A 20,251-nucleotide genomic window follows, 5' to 3' on the forward strand; every position below is an offset into this window, starting at 1 on the left:
GAAGACAAGGAAAAAAATATCTTGCTGTGAAAAGAGCTAGAAAAATATTCTGGCCACTTTGAGTGCTACCTGTGATTATACAAATAAATTAAATTAAATATAGATTACTTTGATAATAAATTAAAAGTATAGCAACCGAGAATGCTGGAGATACACTCATGCTCTCTACTTGCTGACTTGCAGTTTTATGGCCTGGTACTTGATTGTATTTGTAGAGAGAGCCATGCTTGTACATTTTCAAACAATTTCAGTTTAGTTTGACTGAGAATGCGTGCTCGGATATTTTAATAAATGATACTTTCAGCTTCCCACGTGTTACCATTTCCTGAGCAGCCGCTAAAACGGTTTCGACCACTGATACAGTTCTTAAAACTGCTTTTGCTCTTTTCATTAAAAGTACACTCCATAGCTAGGAGGACTCAAGCCATATAGGTGCATAAATCAGTGCTCACCACAGTACTGTAAAATTAAGGATAAGGTGCCAGGCAACAGATGATGTTGCCTGGCAACAGATGATGATTTACCCTAAAGAAGAATTGTTTATGTAAACACTCTTTTTTTACTACCCTTGTGTATAAAGACTGTAATATTACTTAAAAGTAACAGCTTTCCCGCACGGGTCCACAGCAGGCACACCTGTAACGCACACCTCAGCCCCACTCCACACTGTGGACTTCGGTGCTGGGGCCTCACATGTGTCTCCTCCGAGGCTCAAACTGGGGAACTTTCACAGAATATGAAAACAACATATTCTGTTGGTTGGGACTCTCCACCCTCAAATGGGCCTCAAATGGGTGTGCCCAAGCAGGGCCCACAGCAGTTTTTTCCCCTTTGAGGCTCCACGTGGGTTTTCTATGGGTAAGTACACTGTGGACCATGTAGTAGTCCCAAAGGCCCAAAATGCTGTATGCCCTGTGTAGACACATCCACTTGAACCTGAATAGGTGTGGGTTTGCTGTGCCCCCACAGCCCCACAGCTCACCTAAACCTAAACTTTCCTAAAAAGAGGAAAGCTGTTGTGCAACATTTGGAGTCTGGACCGGGATAATGAAATGAGATGTGGATGTTTTTTTATATTCTAGTTGTTTAAACTCTCAAAGCACAATCTGAATGTCAGCTGACGGCTGTTTTAGTTTTAAAGTTGATCAGGTCATGGCGTGATTTAATCTTCCAAACAAAACAACAAAAATTCCCCCGACTTTGTTTGTAATGTTTCATTTTCTATAATTCTGATACTCTGAAAATGCCTGATCCAATGTGAGGGGACTGTAGAAATCAGTATTTTCTTCTTTTAGCAGTGTCACTGGGGAATAACAGGATTTCTAACCTTCAGCCAAAGAGTTTCTTAGAGTCCGTTTCCCATTATTCATAAAGTATCACTAACATCATTGCTCATTTACTTTTCTGGGACACAAAGAAGGTTAAAGAGTTGTAACAGAACTTGGTGTGAGTAAGTGTAAGGTCAAGGTACAGGAAAGCATTTTTGTCCTTGTGGTCACTGTGGAAACTTTCCCTCATGACTTTCTGTTGCTGGTGAACAAGTGTTGTTGAAGCCACAAAGATGACTTTTACATTTTTCCTGCTGCCCTCTCCAATCTGAAACTAGTGCTCAGGAAAAACGCTGCATGTATAAATGGTAACAAATTAACTATTCATATTTTTGCTTGGTTTAAAGCTGTTGCTGTCTTTTATAAGCCTAAAAAACACAAAGTTTTACTCTGTTCGTCTTTTTTTGTGTGATTTTCTCATATGCAACATGTGCCATTCCTAGAAATCAGCTTGGGAAATAATCTTGGAAGTACATAAAATTAAAGACATTCTGTTGTCTCCAAACTTTAAGGAGGAATTACTGTTTGCCCATTTTTCATCTCAGCTGGAACCAACAAATCTTGGCTGTGGTCCGGCATGTTCTTCACTGCCCTTTAGTCACCAGGGGACGAGTGCTTCCCCTGAAAAGGCTGCAGAGACAGGAGTGGAAAAACAAATGCAGTCACTGTTTTTCAAGGAAAATCCAATCATATTCAAAGAAGAATAAAAAGTAATGAAGCCAGCTGTTTTGTTGCAATACCAACATCTGGAGAGTGTGTGCAAAAGGAAGAAGAGGAGTGGAGCTTTTATTATGGCCTGCACCTCATGTAACAGAGCAAAAATGAAGATATTATGTAAAATATTTCTGTGTAGGTTCTCGGTCATCCAGGTCACAGTTGTCTTTTAAGTGTTTTGGAGACATTTACCTCTCATTGAAAATGCTTCTTCATAAAACCAAAGGGTGGAGAGTCCCAGGTTTTTAAACCCTAGTTGGGGTTTGTTCCTTAGGTGGTTGTCCTTGACCCACTATTAATCATATGCATCATCACATGAGCCCAGGTGTGAAAAAAGGCGTGTGTCATTAGCACTACAAGCTTTGGATGAAACCACTCTGAGACCTTGAGATCACCTGACTCAAGGTGCGCTGGGAGTTGAAGCCCTTGGGCAGGAATCTCAAGACTGTACTGTTGGTGTCCAGTCCAGGTGAGGCTAAAAGTGGGTATTATTATTGATTTTGCAGGGTTTTACTCATGGTCCAAGTTAGATGCTCCATCAAACGCTCATTTTTATGGCTATATTCATCTTAAATGAACTGAATATAAGTTTTTTTTTTGCAGTTTTAATGTAAATGGGGCGATCGTGGCTCAAGAGTTGGCAGTTCGTCTTGTAATCGGAAGGTTGCCGGTTCGAGCCCCGGCTCGGACAGTCTCAGTCGTTGTGTCCTTGGGCAAGACGCTTCACCCGTTGGCTACTGGTGGTGGTCAGAGGGCCCGGTGGCGCCAGTGTCCGGCAGCCTCGCCTCTGTCAGTGCGCCCCAGGGTGGCTGTGGCTATACAACATAGCTTGCCATCACCAGTGCGTGAATGGGTGGATGACTGGATGTGTAAAGCGCTTTGGGGTCCTTAGGGACTAGTAAAGCGCTATACAAATACAGGCCATTTAAATATGCATGTTTTAATGTGACCTGGAGAGTTCCACAGATCTGGAATAAAAATCACAACAAAAATGTTAAAATTATTCTCTGTTTTGAAAGAGTTTAACACAACAGCTGCTGCTAAAATATATTTGATTCTAAATACTGTATGGTGAGGATTTTTCAAAATCTGCAAGCGCTTCACATTTTAAGTCCATACTTTAATAAATTCATAATGCTATTTTTATGTGCCACTGTGTAGAAGGTATTTTCAATAATAGGTTAGTAAAGTACTGTATGTTGGTAATTATATATGTCTTTTGTGATCTGAATAGCTTTCAGGGAGTCCCATTTCACAAATGATCATTTTATATGTGCTCATGTCTGAGTCAGATCACAAGTGATTTGTGAATAAAGTGTGAAGTAGCAGCAGTTTAGCAGTCAGAATCAAGAACTTGGATTTATTTAGAAAATTATATTAAAATGGACTTAAAAAAAGATCCGAACTTATATTAATTTGGTATGTACTGTATTTATTACACACTCTAACATTGTCACGGGTAATGGGGGAAATACAGACTCAGTCGCGGAGCTCTGGATGCGAAGCAAACAGTGCGTTTATTTACAGTGCTCAAAAACAGTCACAAAGCGAAGTACAAAAATCCAACGGTGATCATCTCCAAATTCCCAGTGGTGTGCAGGTGAGTCTCCCAAGTGATTATCTGAGTGTGTTTCTCCTCCGAGGGCTTAATCCAGCGGACTCCTTCTCTCCAACCTTCTGCTCCGTATCACTTCCTCCGAGCCTCCAGTACAATCCAGCGTCGACTGCCATCCGGACACATAGTTAAGTACCTCAGTCCACAACGAGGATGATCAGTGACAGCTGGATGGCAAATTAGGTGCAGGTGTGTCAGCCACTGGGTGGAGGAGGAGAGAGAGAGAAGCACACACAGACAGGTCGCTCCGGGAAGGACCGTCCGACCATGACAGTACCCCCCCTCTAACGGGAGCCCCCGGGCGACCCACGAAACTTGTCAGGGTGCCGACGGCGGAACTCTCTCACCATAGCGTGGTCGAGAACCGCAGACCGCGGCACCCAGGAACGCTCTTCCGGACCGTACCCCGCCCAATCCACCAAAAACTGGAAGCCCCTACCGCGGCGCCTGGCATCCATTATGCGAGTAATGGAATACGCCGGAGCGCCAGCGATATCCAGGGCGGGTGGCGGGGGCCCGGGAGGCGGGCACAACGGGCTGGTCCGGACCGGCCTAATTTGAGAAACATGAAACACGTCGTGTACCTTCATGTTGCGCGGGAGGGCCAGTCGGACAGTCACTGGATTCAGGATGGCTTGCACAGAAAAGGGTCCAAGGAACCGGGGAGCCAGCTTCTTGGACTCAGTCCGCAGAGTGATGTTCTTAGAGGAAAGCCACACCTGCTGGCCCACCCGATAGGCCGGTGTAGGGACGCGGCGGCGGTCAGCCAGTCTCTTGTTTTGAGCGCTCGTACGCAGCAGTGCCGCTCGAGTTGCCCGCCAGATCCGTCGACAGCGCCTCATGTGATGTTGCACGGAAGGCACGGCCACCTCTCCCTCCGTGATGCAGAGGAGCGGGGGTTGATACCCCAGGGACGCCTCGAAGGGAGAGACACCCGTAGCGGCCGACGTGCTAGAGTTATGGGCGTATTCGGCCCACGCCAACTGCTCACTCCATGACGACTGGTTGGAGGAAACGACGCAGCGCAGCATGGCCTCCAGCTCCTGGTTCGCTCGCTCAGTCTGCCCATTAGTCTGCGGGTGGAACCTAGAGGACAGGCTGACCTGGACCCCCAGCTCGGTACAAAACATCTTCCATACCCGCGAGGTGAACTGGGGCCCACGGTCAGAAACAATGTCCAGAGGAATGCCGTGAAGGCGGAAAACATGTTGGGTCAAGAGCTGGGCAGTCTCTAGAGCGGTGGGAAGTTTGGTAAGGGCAACAAAATGGGCAGCCTTAGAAAAACGGTCAACGATGGTGAGTATAACAGTTTTACCAGAGGACGGAGGGAGGCCAGTGATGAAGTCCAGAGCGACGTGCGACCACGGCCGGCTGGGGACAGGCAGTGGTCTGAGGAGTCCCGATGGAGGGGAGTTGGACGTCTTATTTCGGGCGCACACAGGACATGCGGCCACATACTCCCGGACATCCTGAGAGAGAGAGGGCCACCAAAACAGCCTTTGTAAGAAGGTGACAGTTCGGTTCCTGCCCGGATGGCAGGTAAACCGTGCGGTGTGTGCCCAGTGGATGACCTTACCCCTGACCGCTGAGGGAACGTACAATCTACCTGCTGGACCGGTGCCGGGGTCGGGTTCTTGTCGCTGAGCATCTTGGACCACCCTTTCTATCTCCCAGGTGAGGGTCCCCACGATGCATGAGGCTGGCAGAATGGGTTTCTCCTTCTCCTCAGGGTCCGTGTCTGGCGCGAACTGGCGCGACAAGGCGTCTGGCTTCGTATTCCGGGACCCGGGCCTGTAGGTGATGGTTAGGTTAAACCGTGCAAAAAACAGTGCCCACCTGGCCTGTCGGGCATTCAGGCGCTTAGCCGCTTGGAGGTAGGCGAGGTTCTTATGGTCCGTCCACACGATAACAGGATGTTCGCTCCCCTCCAACCAGTGCCGCCACTCCTCCAGCGCCAACTTGATGGCAAGAAGCTCCCGGTCGCCCACGTCATAATTCCTTTCAGCCTGAGTGAGCCGACGGGAGAAAAAGGCACAGGGGTGTAATTTACCTGCCTTGCGCTGAGAGAGAACCGCCCCAACTCCAGAATCAGAAGCGTCCACCACGAACGGCAGGGCGAGGTCAGCCTGGGCCAGGATGGGGGCCGAGGCAAACAAGCTCTTGAGACGGTCGAATGCTTGCTGAGCCGCTGGAGACCACTGGTACGGCTGTTTGGGCGACGTGAGTTGGGTAAGAGGCAATGCCACCTTACCGAAGTCCCGGATGAAGCGTCTGTAGAAGTTGCTGAATCCCAGAAAACTTTGCAACTTCTTCCGAGTGCCGGGCACAGGCCACTCCAACACAGCTTTGACCTTAGCTGGGTCTGCTCGCAACCGGCCCTGTTCAATGATGAAACCCAGAAAAGAGACAGTTGAGGCATGAAACTCACATTTCTCCGCTTTACAAAACAGCTGATTCTCCAGCAGGCGGTGCAACACCAGTCTCACATGCTTAACATGCTCAGCTCTGGACCTGGAGAAAATCAGAATGTCATCAAGGTAAACGAACACGAAGTGGTTTAAAAAAATCTCGTAGGACTTCATTTACCAGGGCTTGGAAAATGGCAGGGGCGTTAGTGAGTCCGAACGGCATTACCAGGTACTCGAAGTGGCCCAGATGGGTGTTGAAGGCCGTCTTCCACTCGTCCCCCTCGCGGATGCGGACCAGGTGATAAGCATTGCGGAGATCAAGTTTGGTGAAATGGGTGGCTCCTTGAAGGAGTTCAAAAGCTGAGGTGAGCAGAGGTAGAGGATATTTGTTTTTGATAGTGATCTTGTTCAGTCCCCGATAGTCAATGCAGGGGCGTAGGGACGCATCTTTCTTTTTAACAAAAAAGAAGCCTGCACCCAAGGGAGAGGTGAAGGGACGGATGATGCCTGCTGCCAGGGAGTCTGTGATGTAGCGCTCCATAGACTCGCGCTCAGGTTTCGAGATACTGTAGAGTCGGCTAGTGGGCAAGGGGGCGCCTGAGAGCAAATCAATCCCGCAGTCGTACGGACGATGGGGGGGGCAGCGATTGGGCCCCGTCTTTGCTAAAGACTCGACCTAGATCATGATATTCGGCTGGCACGGTTGACAAGTCGAGGCGAGAGGGCGGCCCCGCAAGATCGTCTGACATGCAACCCGGCACAGCAGAGCGTAAACACTGCTCATGGCAACGGGTGCTCCACCCTACGATACATCCCTTGGCCCAATCAATCTGTGGATTGTGTCGCTGGAGCCAGGGGAATCCCAAAACTAAGGGTGTGTCAGGTGCCTTGAAGAGAAACAGGAACATCCGTTCAGTGTGGTTGCCGGAGAGAGTGAGTGTGATTTCTTGAGTGCGGTGAGTGACAGCGGCTAAAGGCCTGCCATTAAGCGCTGACACCTGGAGTGTTTCCGGGAGAGGAACAACAGGCAAACCCATCTTGTGGGCCAAAGCCTCATCCAAAAAACTTTGTTCACCTCCTGAGTCTATTAGTGCATCACAAGAATGGGTGCGGGAAAGAAACCATAATTTAGCAGGGCAGCTGAGGTGGAGGAATGTATTCACCGGCGCACCCGTCAGTATCCCCACCTTTACTGACGGGCTGAGTCTTTTAGCCGTGAGGGACAGGAGTCCGCGAAATGCCCCTTCTTCCCGCACACAAAACACTCACCCACCAGTTGTCTTCTGCTCCGGGTGAATTTAGTCCGTCCGAGCTGCATGGGTTGCTCCTCGTCAGCAGGTGAGTCCGTTCCCTCCTCTCTCCACTCGAGAGAGGGGAGTCCAGTCGAAACTCCTACGACCCCTACTGACCGTTGCCCATCTCCAGTCCGCCTGCCAAACTCCCGCATATGGTCGTCTAGACTGATACACATGTTAACCAGGGCACTTAACGATTTAGGAAGCTCTTTAGTGGCCAACTCACGTTTGACATTCTCGTTTAAGCTGTTTAGGAATGCTCCTTGGAGCGCCTTTTCCTCCCAACCCGTCTCCTCGGCCAGGATCCAAAAGTCCACGGAGAAGTCTGCCACGCTTCGCCGGCCCTGCTTTAAAGTAAACATGCGATGAGCAGCACTGTCAGGGTTAGAGCCTTTGTCAAACACACACTGAAATTTGCTCAAAAAAAATCACTATATGAGATGGAGGATTGGGCGCTCAGGACTGCTTGAGCCCAGAGTAGCGCTCGTCCGGTCATGAGCTCCACCATGAGGGTGATCTTGGCGATATCAGAGGCATAAGCTCGAGTCTGCTGCCTAAAAATCAGAGAGCATTGAGCCAAAAACCCCCGGCTCTTGTCCAACTCTCCACTGAATTTTTCAGGTATAGGGAACGTGTGTTCTCGCTGAGGCGGAGGCGGAGATGGGGGAAGGGGACAGGCCGCCGCTATATTTAGAAGCTCCACTGGTGGTTGTGGTGGTGTACTGGGCTCTGGTGGTTGAATGGGTGCCCTAGGTGTAGCAAGCAACATACCTTTCAGTTCAGATACCACCTGTAGTAGCGCGGACTGCTCCTTGGCCACATGCTGCAGCATCTGTTCATGCCGCTCCAACCGTTCAGCTTGAAGCGCGAGCTCGCGCTGGACGGGGGTTGAGTCCGCTGAGTCCATAGCTGGCTGGATTGTTCTGTCACGGGTAATGGGGGAAATACAGACTCAGTCGTGGAGCTCTGGATGCGAAGCAAACAGTGCGTTTATTTACAGTGCTCAAAAACAGTCACAAAGCGAAGTACAAAAATCCAACGGTGATCATCTCCAAATTCCCAGTGGTGTGCAGGTGAGTCTCCCAAGTGATTATCTGAGTGTGTTTCTCCTCCGAGGGCTTAATCCAGCGGACTCCTTCTCTCCAACCTTCTGCTCCGTATCACTTCCTCCGAGCCTCCAGTACAATCCAGCGTCGACTGCCATCCGGACACATAGTTAAGTACCTCAGTCCACAACGAGGATGATCAGTGACAGCTGGATGGCAAATTAGGTGCAGGTGTGTCAGCCACTGGGTGGAGGAGGAGAGAGAGAGAAGCACACACATACACACACAGACAGGTCGCTCCGGGAAGGACCGTCCGACCATGACAAACATACATAGTATATATCAGTCACTGCACCAGTAATTTTTTTATATCTTGCAAATGGTGCAGTTGACTTTAACAAGCTTCTGACTCTTCAACCATCACTTCATCGGCCTCCTTCCCAGTTTTTCTTAGTGTCTTGTCCTGACGTTTTGGGCAACAACTCAGCAGCTGTAAAGCCAGCTACTCTTGCATGAATATGTGTCCATAATCTTAAACTTGTATCAGCAATACCTAGCCTATTTGGTAAGTAAATAGGTTAGGTATTGACCTATCACATGTAATAGGTCAAAGGTCAGAGTTTTAAAGCAATGGCGGCTAACTTTACTGCAAGAACCTCACTGATTGCTCAGTTAGGTTTCAGTCTTATCTTTCCAGTTTAAAAAAATAATATAATATTGAATAAGAACTGTTTCTGAGTAGTGGAGCCCTGCAAACATGACGATGAATGATCTGAATGATGTGGAACCTTTGACTTATAAAAATCGGTTTAAAGCCATGTATGTATACAATTCAGCCTAGTTACACTATTTAAATATGAAAGTGCATTTCTTTACAGATTTAGTTAATCACACAGGAAGCACTGCAACAATGCAAACGTTTATGCTAATCAGTGTCTCCTGCTGATCTGGCCGTGGTCGTGTGGTAGAAACATACACTGAATGCATTTAAAAAATAAATAGCGCTTTCTCGGGGTTCAATGAGTCGCTACACTGCCAAACACTGTTGCTATCGCTCCTCATAAAGCAGGCTTAATGGTTTAGTTTACACATTTACTTTCCATTCCCCGCCCGAGGCCAGCAGCCAATGGCTTGTCAGAACTTCAGAAGCGCTATTTAAGACGCAGACAGTTCAAGGTGGTTCAGATATCAGCGCACTGCGCGCAACAGGACGCGCGGGCTTATTCCTTACTACAGGACTGCGTACACTCCCGGGCTGCGGCGTTTCATTGACTGATTTCGTCCTTAAAGATATTTTCTCCAAAAGGAATAAAGTGCAAAAGAAATGAGAGCGTGGAAAGTGCGGTTTCTGTGCTTCGTGGTGTTGAATGCAGCTGTGCAAAATGTGACGTCCTTGGAGGAAGAGCTCGCCGATTCTATTTTTGGTGAGTTGTCAGTTACTTCATCCACATTTAGGTCTGTATGTTTGTAGTTCTGCAGGTACGTGAGGTGAAAATTCCCGTGTAACTGTAACTTGGTGAAAACCAAGCGCAGTGCTTGTGTGTGTGTACAGTAGTTTCTACCTTGCCAGTGATATCAACGCGCTATAGGACATACTTTAGGTCACGTGTCTATGACTAAACTCATCTCTGATACTCTCCTCACTTACTATTCCCTGGAAGAGACGCTCTGAAATTGAAGCTAACGCTGGAAATTAGAGAAATAAACTGAAATGTGTCAGACTGTCAAATTATCCCAACAAACTGATTTATCCGGGTGTCATCATGTCTATTTATTTTCACAATATGATCCTCAAACTATTGGAGCCTTTATTTTGGTAATTGTTTGCAAGGGTCTGGTCTCCGCCTCCCCACACTTTGAAAATCAGTACAAGGCCCAGTCAGCTGACTGTGCCAGCAGGACCACAGAAACTTGGGCAGATTATATTCGGTGAGGTGGCAGGAACAAAGCTGAGAAACCCTTATGAGCCTCTGTGGAGCTCAGTCCTGACCAAGTGAACTCCTTAAACCCCTGAGCTTTGATCTCCTCTAAGGTGGAAGCTCATTTTCTGAGGGGCCCTGGGGGCGGACCTTATTGCCACCAGCAACTCAGCTAGCTGGTCAGACTTCTCAGACTTTCCAGCCAGACTATTAGATAAGATTTGTATATCTGATCAAAACACCAGGAAGCCAGAGGATTTGTTTCCCTTTCTTTATTTTTTTAAGAGTATAAAGTTCTCTTAAACCATCCAGCTAACTGGATAATCTTCTCTGTCAGGTAACTTCCTCGATCCTGTGAAAGGCTTTTTTGACCACAAGGCTGAGAGCAATGCCACTGTTGCCAAATTCTCGCTGCGCAAGCCATCCCATCCCGATGATGACCTCTGCTACATCATTCCAGGAAAACCCGACTCCCTGGCAACCTGCACCTTCAACGGCACTTCCAAAACCTTTCTCATAATCCATGGCTGGACGGTAAGCAGAGATGCTTCAGCTTGTTTTAACCTGCCCCTATTTTCCAAAATATCCAGAGCTTTGTTTTCTTTTGAATCGAAAGGAGAATAAAAGACCGGGAATACCTTTCACCAAATTCTGGTGAGGTGGCATCTCACTAAAATAAAAAAATCATATTGACTGACAACCAGCCAAAGTATTTCCTGACATGTTGATCTGGAGGTGGCTTAAATTACACGCGTACACTAGTTTCACTTGTCAGGATTGATGTTTGTTTGTCTTTTCAACAGCTGAGCGGTATGTTTGAAAGCTGGATCCCTAAACTGGTATCGGCACTGTATGAGAGAGAGCAGACGGCCAACGTCATCGTGGTGGACTGGCTCAACTCGGCTCAGAATCACTATGTGGTCGCAGCTCAGAAAACCAAAGCAGTGGGGCAGGAGATCGCTCAGTTCATCGATTGGATCGAGGTTAGTTAAGCTCTTGATTTCACAGGTCTCATTAAATGCCCTTTCATTAAAATATCGATGAGTTAGTGTTATTTAACCTCAAGTATTTAAACGATGTGTTTATATGAGTAACAAAGAAAAAGCGAATGAAATTAAACCCAAAGGTAATGTGGAGTATTTCTTACACTCTCCTTAACTTAATTACTTTTGATTTTCAAGGAGACCACCAACATGCCTCTTGAGAACATTCACCTGATTGGCTACAGCCTCGGGGCCCACGTGGCCGGATTTGCTGGCAGCCATGCAACCAATAAAGTCGGAAGAATCACCGGTAAACAAGACAGAAGATTTCAGATGTTTGTTTTAAAGCTATTACCACAACAATAAAGTCGTGTAATGTTGGTCCTCCTCGTCTCTGTCTGAAGGTTTGGATCCCGCTGGTCCCGACTTCGAGGGCGAACACGCCCACAGGCGCCTCTCCCCAGATGATGCTCACTTCGTGGATGTCCTTCACACCTTCACACGCGGCTCTTTGGGTCTCAGCATCGGAATCCAGCAGCCCGTCGGCCACGTGGACATTTACCCCAACGGAGGCAGCTACCAGCCGGGCTGCAACCTCAGGGGAGCGCTGGAGAAGATCGCCAACTTTGGAATATTTGGTAAAAATAACTAAAATGACTGCAGCCCTGATTTTACTGTATCTGCACAGTGATTGTTGTATTCTTTTACGAAGAGAGTAAGAAACAGGTAAAGTTAGTTAAAGCGTTAATGAACTTTATTATGAAGCAATCAGATCAGAGGTTCAGCCACAATAAAACAAAATTAAGCACATTTTTTAGAAACACATAAGTGCCTATACACAGAGTGTGCCGCTTAGAAGCTTGTAACTGCTTGCTGCTGTCATTAATATCTTAGCAGTGGACATTGTTAATGACAGCTGCACAATGACGTCATTCACACCAGTGTGAAAATAAACAGAGGGTCCCAAACATGGCTGAGGAAAGGTCAGATTAAAAATAAGTAAATTTACCCGGAGCACGGTCAGCTACTGAATGGAAAAGTAATGTGTATGCAATGTAGAGAATTAGAGCAGATAATAAATTGCATCCATTTCTTTCCTCCTCAGCTGTGTCGGACGCCGTCAAGTGTGAACACGAGCGTTCGGTTCACCTCTTCATCGACTCCCTGCTGAACGAGCAGGAAGTGGCCATGGCGTACAGATGTGGCAGCAACGACATGTTCGACCGCGGGATGTGCCTGAGCTGCCGGAAAAGCCGCTGCAACACGGTGGGCTACGACATCAACAAGGTCCGCAAGCCTCGCAGCGTTCAGATGTACACCAAGACACGATCCTCCATGCCTTTCAGAGGTCAGCGGCATGCTCTTTAATATCATCGCTGTTATCACATGAAAGCTGATATATTTGCAGAAACAAAAAGCAAAGAATAATCTAAAAAACATCTCATACTTTCTGGGATTGTTGACTTTTGAGATTCTAGTTGCTTCGGCTGAAACTTAAACCCATTAAATCTGGAGCAGTTTTATTACGTTAATTTACACGCATGCTTTCAGGTCCTTAAATGGTGCAAATTGTTGCTTTGTTTTGCAGTTTACCACTATCAGCTGAAGATCCACTTCTCCAGTAAGGTGAATAGCTCAGCTATGGAGCCCTCGCTTACTGTCTCGCTGTATGGAACCAGAGGAGAAGCTGAAAACCTGCAGCTTAAACTGTGAGTGAGGGTTTGAACCCTTATGAAGAAGAATTCCTGCACAGTGACTTGCATTTTTCAAGTTACGAGTTGTTTTTAACACTTGCACAGTAATCAAAGAAAACAGCACGAGACAGAAACCATAAACAGAAAGAGGCAACCACACACAAACACATTTCACCGCTGGGCCTTTACAGCGTGCTTTCATCGCCATTTTATCATCTTTTATGGCACATACTTTACAAGCCTCAGTTAAATAAAACATGCTGGCTATGTGTATGCGTGGAGATCAACATTTCTTTCCGCCTGTGTCTGGCAGAAAGGAGAAAATTGTCACAAATAAGACACATTCGTTCCTGCTGGTGACGGAGAAAGACATCGGTGACCTGCTGATGCTGAAGTTTAAATGGGAGGAGACAAACGGCTGGTCTGCGTCAAGCATGCTGAAGATGGTTTCCTCTTGGTGGTCTGGCAGCTCAGATGGCGCTAACGTGGCGGTTCACAAAATCCGCATTAGAGCGGGCGAGACGCAACAAAAGTGAGTTGCAGAACATTAAAGGTGTAGTTACCAAATAATGTCTGTCTGCCAGAAGAAAAAAAACTCGAGGCTTCCCTTGAGTTTTCCTGAAATGCCAGTGTTGGAGTTTCCATGATGGACCTCATAGAAATGTGTCTATTACTGGGATTTATGGCTAAAATATATCAAGCTTAAAGCACAGGCTTAAGCAGAATCTCAGGGAGCTACTTGAACACGCACAGTTAAGCAGTATTTCATGAATTTCTCCCACAGGATGGTGTTCTGCATAAAAGATCCTGACGCTCAGAAGCTGACACAGGAGCTCACGTTTGTTAAATGTAAGGATCCGTGGAGGACGAACAGAAAGCGAACTCTAAGAAGGTGAGCTTGCCTCTGTGTTAACCCTACTCTTTACCATTGCATTACTGCTAACGCTGATAAATAACAATACATTTGCTGCTTCTGTCTGTAGAGTAACTCTGGAGAACCACTGATCGTGAAGACAAGACGCTCTCCACCATCCCCTTTGTCCATTTCAGCACTTAGCAGATAATTTATACACTAGTAACTTTTATACACCAGTAAATATCTGAAAGCCTTTATCACCTTGTATATATCCAAATAGGTATAATGTTTAAAACAATATGTATGTGAATACTATGTCATACTTTGTAAAAAAAAAAAAAGTAATTTAATGACTTTTGCTTGATTGTTGTACTACTAGTAAATCTTACAGGCCAGATCAACAAAGTTTGGTTGTAGAGGTACTAATGCCCTGATGTGTAGTACAATAATAATATTTCATATAAAGGAACCACTGTGAAATATAATAGAGTGACACCTCTGAAAATGAGGAAAAATAATATTAAAGGTGTATTTTTTGTGTGTTTTAAGCAGTAGGTTACAGTTTAGTTACCTTTTTGTGTTACCTAAGTAAGTACTAAGTTACCTGAGTCACCGAGCATTCACCACTGTGACTCTCAGCGCTGTATGTGACTGTGGGACCTGTATCAGTGTGCCTTACTGTAAACAAGCAGCAGAAGCTTTTCGGCTTTTTATTGTTGCCTTCCAACTCGGCGTCCGTTGTTCTTACTGTATGAACTTATACTGAAGTACTCAAAGCTGAAAAAGGTGTTATTTTAAATGCTTTTGCATGTTTTACTGCTTCACTCCTGCAAGAAGACGTTACTTTGAAGCTGTCACCTCAAAGAAGTGCTGGATACTCTTCTAAAAATGGCTTCCTTCTTTTAACGAGTATGTAATATTCGGTGTGAGCTCGAAAGCAAAGCTTCTATTAATGTTTGTGATGTGTGGTCTTTGTAAAGTGCAATGTCTGCTGTGGATAAGATTTTATTTTTTGGCTCATGCTCATTCAATTATGCATTTCCAGTTAGTAAGCAATACTTGAACCTCAGTTCTTCAGAGGTATTGTACTGTAATAATTGTGACTTTTATAAAAAGGTATTTTGCACTTAAAACAGGGAAAGAGAAAACAACTCACCTGTACAATAAATGTAAATACTATAATATAGATACTGGAGTCTCTTATATGGAGCGCTGCTAGTTATATATTTTCACCTCTCTGTGAATTTGATCTATAAAAAGTGTGTTCATGTAATCACTGTACATAGCTGTAAATACGTCTCTGTATTGTATAAATTCTTTAATAAAACCAGCGTGTCGCCTGAGAGGTCATCTTGAGCTTGCATTTTTTTTAAAGGTCGAGAGAAATGCTCAACTTTTCTTCCTTGCTCGCTCAGTATAAAAAAAATATAATTATCAGTCCTATTTACCATCTCAAGGCTGTTTGTTCCGTTAAAAAATATTATCAAAGTGTGTTCGATCTAAACAGTTTTAACAATTTAAACACTCACAACTGTTTCTGATATAAAAGTGCAAGCAGTCCTGGATTCAGCCCAGCGAGCGGTGTTGTTTCTGCAAGTCCTTGTAATTGTGGTGTTGTGACACGTGTTTGGCTACATGTGTCAAGGTGACCCCAAAGATATGCTGAGTAAGGACACCGTAAACTGCAGCGTCAGCTTTAGTTTAACCACACTTTGGTTCCTTACAGGACCACAAAGGTTGGAACTTGCTGGTTTGACCTCGTAGATAAGTTTGTTTTATATCTTATTCTAAACTGTTATGTAGGTTGTTAAGAAGATTGAAGATAAATGTAGCAGAGTAAAACACAGTATTTGCCCAAAGATTTGCAAAATAGTATCTACTGAAAGAAAGTACCGTCAAACTCTATGTACACGCAGACCCTTCAGTTGCAGGTGTTGCTATGGTTGAGATGGAAAGCTGGATGCTCCTCATAGCTGAAATTAGTGTCTTAAACATGCTCCGTGCATTTAAGGCTTTGTAGTGACAGATGGCTTTACATTGCAGCTTCAGCTTTCTGAGGGGCAGCTGACTGACCCACATTTGGCAGCAGAAGAAGCAACATTTTCCACAACACATACATCACAGGAGACTCTTGCGTCTTTCCTAAATGTGAAGAGTTACACAAAGACATCGGTGAACATGGCTGAGTTTTTGGGCAGTTGAACAAAGCTGATGAATCCTCCTCGACGTGGCACCTGAAGATCTCAGGTAAAGGACGTTTATTCAAGAGTCTTCAGGGATAAAAAGTCACTCCAAGTTACGTGTGTCCAGTTTAATGCTGCAGAGGCAGACGGTGCAGCCCATGACTCCAGACAGCGTCAGGATAGCCAGCAGGATGGCCCACCAGTGAGCCTGAGGAGAATAAACAGAAACATGATTTCGAATAAGCTGGAAGCATTGGTGTCGTTTGGTTTAAGATTAAGATTAAGATCACTAGAATAAAAATCTTTGATTTAATCTTTAATTTAAAATGTTGAGCAGAAACAATAATTTTATTGTTCAAAGGTTTTATTTACCAAAAATATTACCTCACTGATTTTGCCTTATTGTTCATTATTGTTCACTTTCATATTATTCCCTCAGTTATTACCCCCCATTACATAAATCAGTCTAATATCACTCAGCTAGAACCCATCACTGATACAAAGCTATTATTTAGTAATAATGTTATAATTAAATATCATTACAGGCCATTATAATGTTATTACTGTGCTATTACCATGTTATCACTGAGTATTAATCTACCTTTTCTTTTGCAATCGTGTCTCTTTTTGTTTATGAAGCAGATACAAAAACACTACATGTGCAGTTTCTTCTTTCAAAAGTTTCAGTCTATAATGCTTTGTGGTTTCATACTGGTTAGGTCCCAGTCACAATAACCTATATACTGGCTGATGACTACCTAGCAACCACTAGTTGCTAGGGAAAAGGGAGTATTCCACTGGTTGTGACTTTTGTGACTGATGTCACACAGTGACAGCCAACAACCTCCTGCAACTACTCACCTACTGGTTGGGAAATGCACAGTTTCTCCCAGTGACCAATAGGATACCAAGAGGGATTAAAAAAAAGGTCTATATTATTTTGAATTACTTGTTTTATTCAAATGAACACAATGGCTAAACATCCTGTTTGTTACACAGGGAGCACATATGGTAGCTGATCTTTTGGGTAACTCTACCGATTGAGTAACACTTCTGACGCATCCACTGGCTGAAAGAAAACATGCTTCAAGGCCAGCTGCACGTGCTTTCCACACCATTTCAACCCAGAAACTGTAGAAAAGACTCTACTTTGTTTTAAGACTGAACACTGAACACCCAGATATGAACAACATATGGCCCCGATAGAGAAAACAAATGTTCTCCAGCTGCCAAATGCATATCAGCCAAATAATGGGATGGGCTCATCACGTGGATCTACAGGCCGTCAGTCGTAAACCTCTTTTTTGGATCATACCTAATCTGAAGGAAAGAGGACTTTTCTTCTGTATTTGAGCACAAAAAGTACTTTCTTACTACAACCATCTTTCTCACAAGCACCTTTTCTTATACCTAAGAGCTTTTAACCTAAAGTTCACAGACTCATACAGATGAGCAAGTATACTTCAACAAGTAGAGTAGAGGAGCTTCTAGTAGACAAGCTGCATGTTTTATAGCCATGTGTAGATCGAATACATTTTTGAGGTGTAGGCAGATTTATATCTATTTAGACCCAGCTATCCCTCATGTCTTAGTCTCAGTGTTTCTTCCTGTTTTATTTTAATAGTCTAAGGTCTCCTATGTATCATGTTCAGTTTTGCTTCCCCTGTCTCGTCAGTCGGATTCTGTTCAGCTGTGTTCCTCAGGTGTGTCCACTCTGCCCTATTACCTTCAGAAATAAAGCCATTTTTTGGGTCCTGCGCTTGGGTCCAACTGTGCCTGCTATGCAGCGAAACCTGACAATCAATGTATTTATCTTATTCTGATGTTATCGCACTAATGTAGATTCCACCTTCATCCACTCTCCCACGTCGTCGAAGTCATCCAAATGAAGAAAGGAGTTCTTCAGTCTCGCGATGGGGCCGTCTGCATCGAGGATGCGGCATACGTGAAATTTGTCGCAGTATCCACGGTTTCCAGAGCACGGCGCACCACCCACCAGGGGCAACACTTTTTTGTGGAAGTGATCGGACAGAACAGACGATGTGGTGCTTGCACAAGTCTCAGGCTGATCTGCAAGAAATACAAACAAAGGAAATCAAATCAAGTTACAGAAACATTACACACACACATAGAGAGAGAGAGTATAAATACTGTTTATACTTTACAAAAGCAAGTTTTTTGAGCCGCATACCAGCCTGTGTGTGTATATCATAAAGAGATATGCCACTTACTCAAAACTTGACAATATGAAATGGAAACCGGAGTTTGAGAAACAGTTGACCTTTAATAACTACGATCTGTGAACACAGATTGGTCTAAAAGAACACAATCATTTAGAAATGTAACCTCAGCACTAATTAACACAGCCTGAGTTGTTGAGACACAGCGTGTAAACACATTCCTCTGTAGCAGAGGACACATGTTCCCGTGGTTACCGGGCTTCTGGCAGCACATGTGGCATTTCTCCCTCATGGAGTCTCCGGGACAGTCGCACTTCTCCAGGTGGTGCTTCACACAAACCGAGCCAGTGCAGACCTTCAGAGACAAACAGATACTACAGTTAGGATGTAGAGTCAGAAGAAGCTGGGAGAACTATGATGTAAGAAATTAAGACAAATAAGAGCCAGTTCAAGTTCATCAATATCAGTACGTCTATTGTTGATGATCAAAATATTGGCTCGATTGGTAGGTAATTGGATTATTTCACTACCTTACAGTTTATGTCAGTCATGCGAATTAGCATTGAATTAAAATTTATATATCTATATTTATGTTTTAAAGAGGACCTATTATGTTAGTTTCCAGATCCATGTTTTTATTACAGGACTCTACCAGAGCTCATAAAGGTCCTTATTTATCGTACACTGGACCCTCGATTTAAGCATTCTTATATCTCATTGGTTACCTCCCACAAACAGGAGATTTGAACTAAAGGTGGGCGGGGCTTCTTTCCTCACAGCCCAAGCCATGTGCCTATGCACCATATTAGACATATGTGCTCTCTTTGATGTCATACAGAGCCTAGGGCATTAAAGAACGATCTGAAGTCAAGAAAAAATACAGAAAAGTATACCAGGTTCAATTCAAACAACACTAGTTCAAATACTCAAATACGTACGCACACAAAAAGACATGAGCTAGTTTAGGGAGTGTTTTTCATTTCATGTTAATACATCAGATTTAGCCATTCATAACCACTCCTGGCTAATGTCTCATAAGAAAACTGGGGAAACAGACAGGTAAGAGGTACTGGGGCGCTTGTGTTGCATTAACTTTTTCAGTATATATAACACTTACAGACACTTATATAGTGTTCGACAGAGTTTAGAAACTGCCTCTTACTTTCTGAGACTTTGTAATGTGGGGATCTGCATCACAGATGTGTTTCACTGTTGTTGTTTTTTAAGCCTGAAGTAAATTTATGTTTGACATGTTTTGATGAACCGAATATGTTTGTTTGAAGTTTTTTTTTCTCTTTTGTGTTTCGTTGGAAATAATATATCAGTGTCAGTGAAAAAAAAGAGATGAATTTGAGAATTTTAACTAAAGATAAGTTTTACCTTTCTTGGTTTACACTATTACTTACATCTTCTTAAAAGCCTTTTATCATGTTTTACGTTTGGGATTATATATTTTATGTTCCCGGATCAGGTCATCCAGGTTAGATGAGGTTAGAACATCTGGAGAATAATATATCCAGAAAACCACAGTCACAGCTGGAATAAATGCTCTCCTGCTGAGAGGACAGAGTAACGTCTGTGTTTAATTTTGGAGGGAGATCCTGTTGTTATCCTGCTGGTTAAAAAGGATTTTTCTCTTCTTTTTTCAGAAATGCTGTGTTAAAATGGCACCTTTGTTTACACCTGTAATACCTGCCAGTAAGCACAGACAGTGGGTTTTAAATGTTCTGATTATTTCAAGATAATTTTCATTTCGTGCTACCTAAAACAAAAACAGGAAGCACTTGATTGTATTTTAAATGAGAAACTGGAAACAGCCGAACTTATTTGTGTGCAACGCCCTCAATCACTTTTAATCAGAAGGCAAATGCACAAGTCAGCTGATGGGAGGCAACTTGCACTCTCTGCACTCTCAGACACACTGGTGAGTGTTTGCAAATAATTGTGCTCTCTTCTATAAAAGTAGACAGACTGCTTATATGTTAGCATTCTGTCTGCAATATGCAATCAGTCTGAGTCAGTCTGCACTG

General features: G+C 44.5%; 2 protein-coding genes across 3 annotated transcripts in view; one reads left to right on the forward strand and one right to left on the reverse strand.

Moving 5' to 3' along the window:
- The first annotated feature begins 9,401 nt into the window (after positions 1-9,401).
- lpl2a (lipoprotein lipase 2 a) lies at positions 9,402-15,203 on the forward strand. Of its 2 annotated transcripts, none has more exons than XM_082524188.1 (10): positions 9,402-9,830; positions 10,786-10,859; positions 11,129-11,308; positions 11,507-11,618; positions 11,713-11,946; positions 12,414-12,656; positions 12,897-13,017; positions 13,316-13,534; positions 13,787-13,894; positions 13,986-15,203. In XM_082524188.1, the coding sequence occupies exons 1-10, from the start codon at positions 9,731-9,733 to the stop codon at positions 14,005-14,007; spliced, it is 1,413 nt and encodes a 470-aa protein (XP_082380314.1). In that variant the 5' UTR covers positions 9,402-9,730; the 3' UTR covers positions 14,008-15,203. The 2 variants fall into 2 exon arrangements, with proteins under 2 accessions (XP_082380314.1, XP_082380313.1); XM_082524187.1 differs by having other exon boundaries at positions 9,407-9,830; positions 10,663-10,859.
- LOC309700568 (disintegrin and metalloproteinase domain-containing protein 10) overlaps positions 14,848-20,251 on the reverse strand; it is a 31,950-nt gene continuing 26,546 nt past the window's right edge. The window contains exons 13-15 of the mRNA XM_082524186.1: positions 18,477-18,576; positions 17,891-18,111; positions 14,848-16,249 (exon numbers count right to left, since the gene is read on the reverse strand). Coding sequence (XP_082380312.1) covers positions 16,145-16,249; positions 17,891-18,111; positions 18,477-18,576 — 426 coding nt within the window. The 3' untranslated portion in view covers positions 14,848-16,144. The remainder of the gene's footprint in view (positions 16,250-17,890; positions 18,112-18,476; positions 18,577-20,251) is intronic.

This window comes from Aulonocara stuartgranti (genome assembly GCF_965226115.1).
Source record: "Aulonocara stuartgranti genome assembly, chromosome: 23".
NCBI lineage: Eukaryota > Metazoa > Chordata > Actinopteri > Cichliformes > Cichlidae > Aulonocara > Aulonocara stuartgranti.

What these genes read in the sequence shown, in the direction of transcription:
- lpl2a (XM_082524187.1), top strand. Translation starts at nt 9,731, where the DNA reads ATGAGAGCGTGGAAAGTGCGGTTTCTGTGCTTCGTGGTGTTGAATGCA. An exon ending in GAAAACCTGCAGCTTAAACT is followed by an intron (nt 13,018 to 13,315) that starts GTGAGTGAGGGT and finishes TGTGTCTGGCAG; the next exon opens with AAAGGAGAAAATTGTCACAA. An exon ending in GCGGGCGAGACGCAACAAAA is followed by an intron (nt 13,535 to 13,786) that starts GTGAGTTGCAGA and finishes TTTCTCCCACAG; the next exon opens with GATGGTGTTCTGCATAAAAG.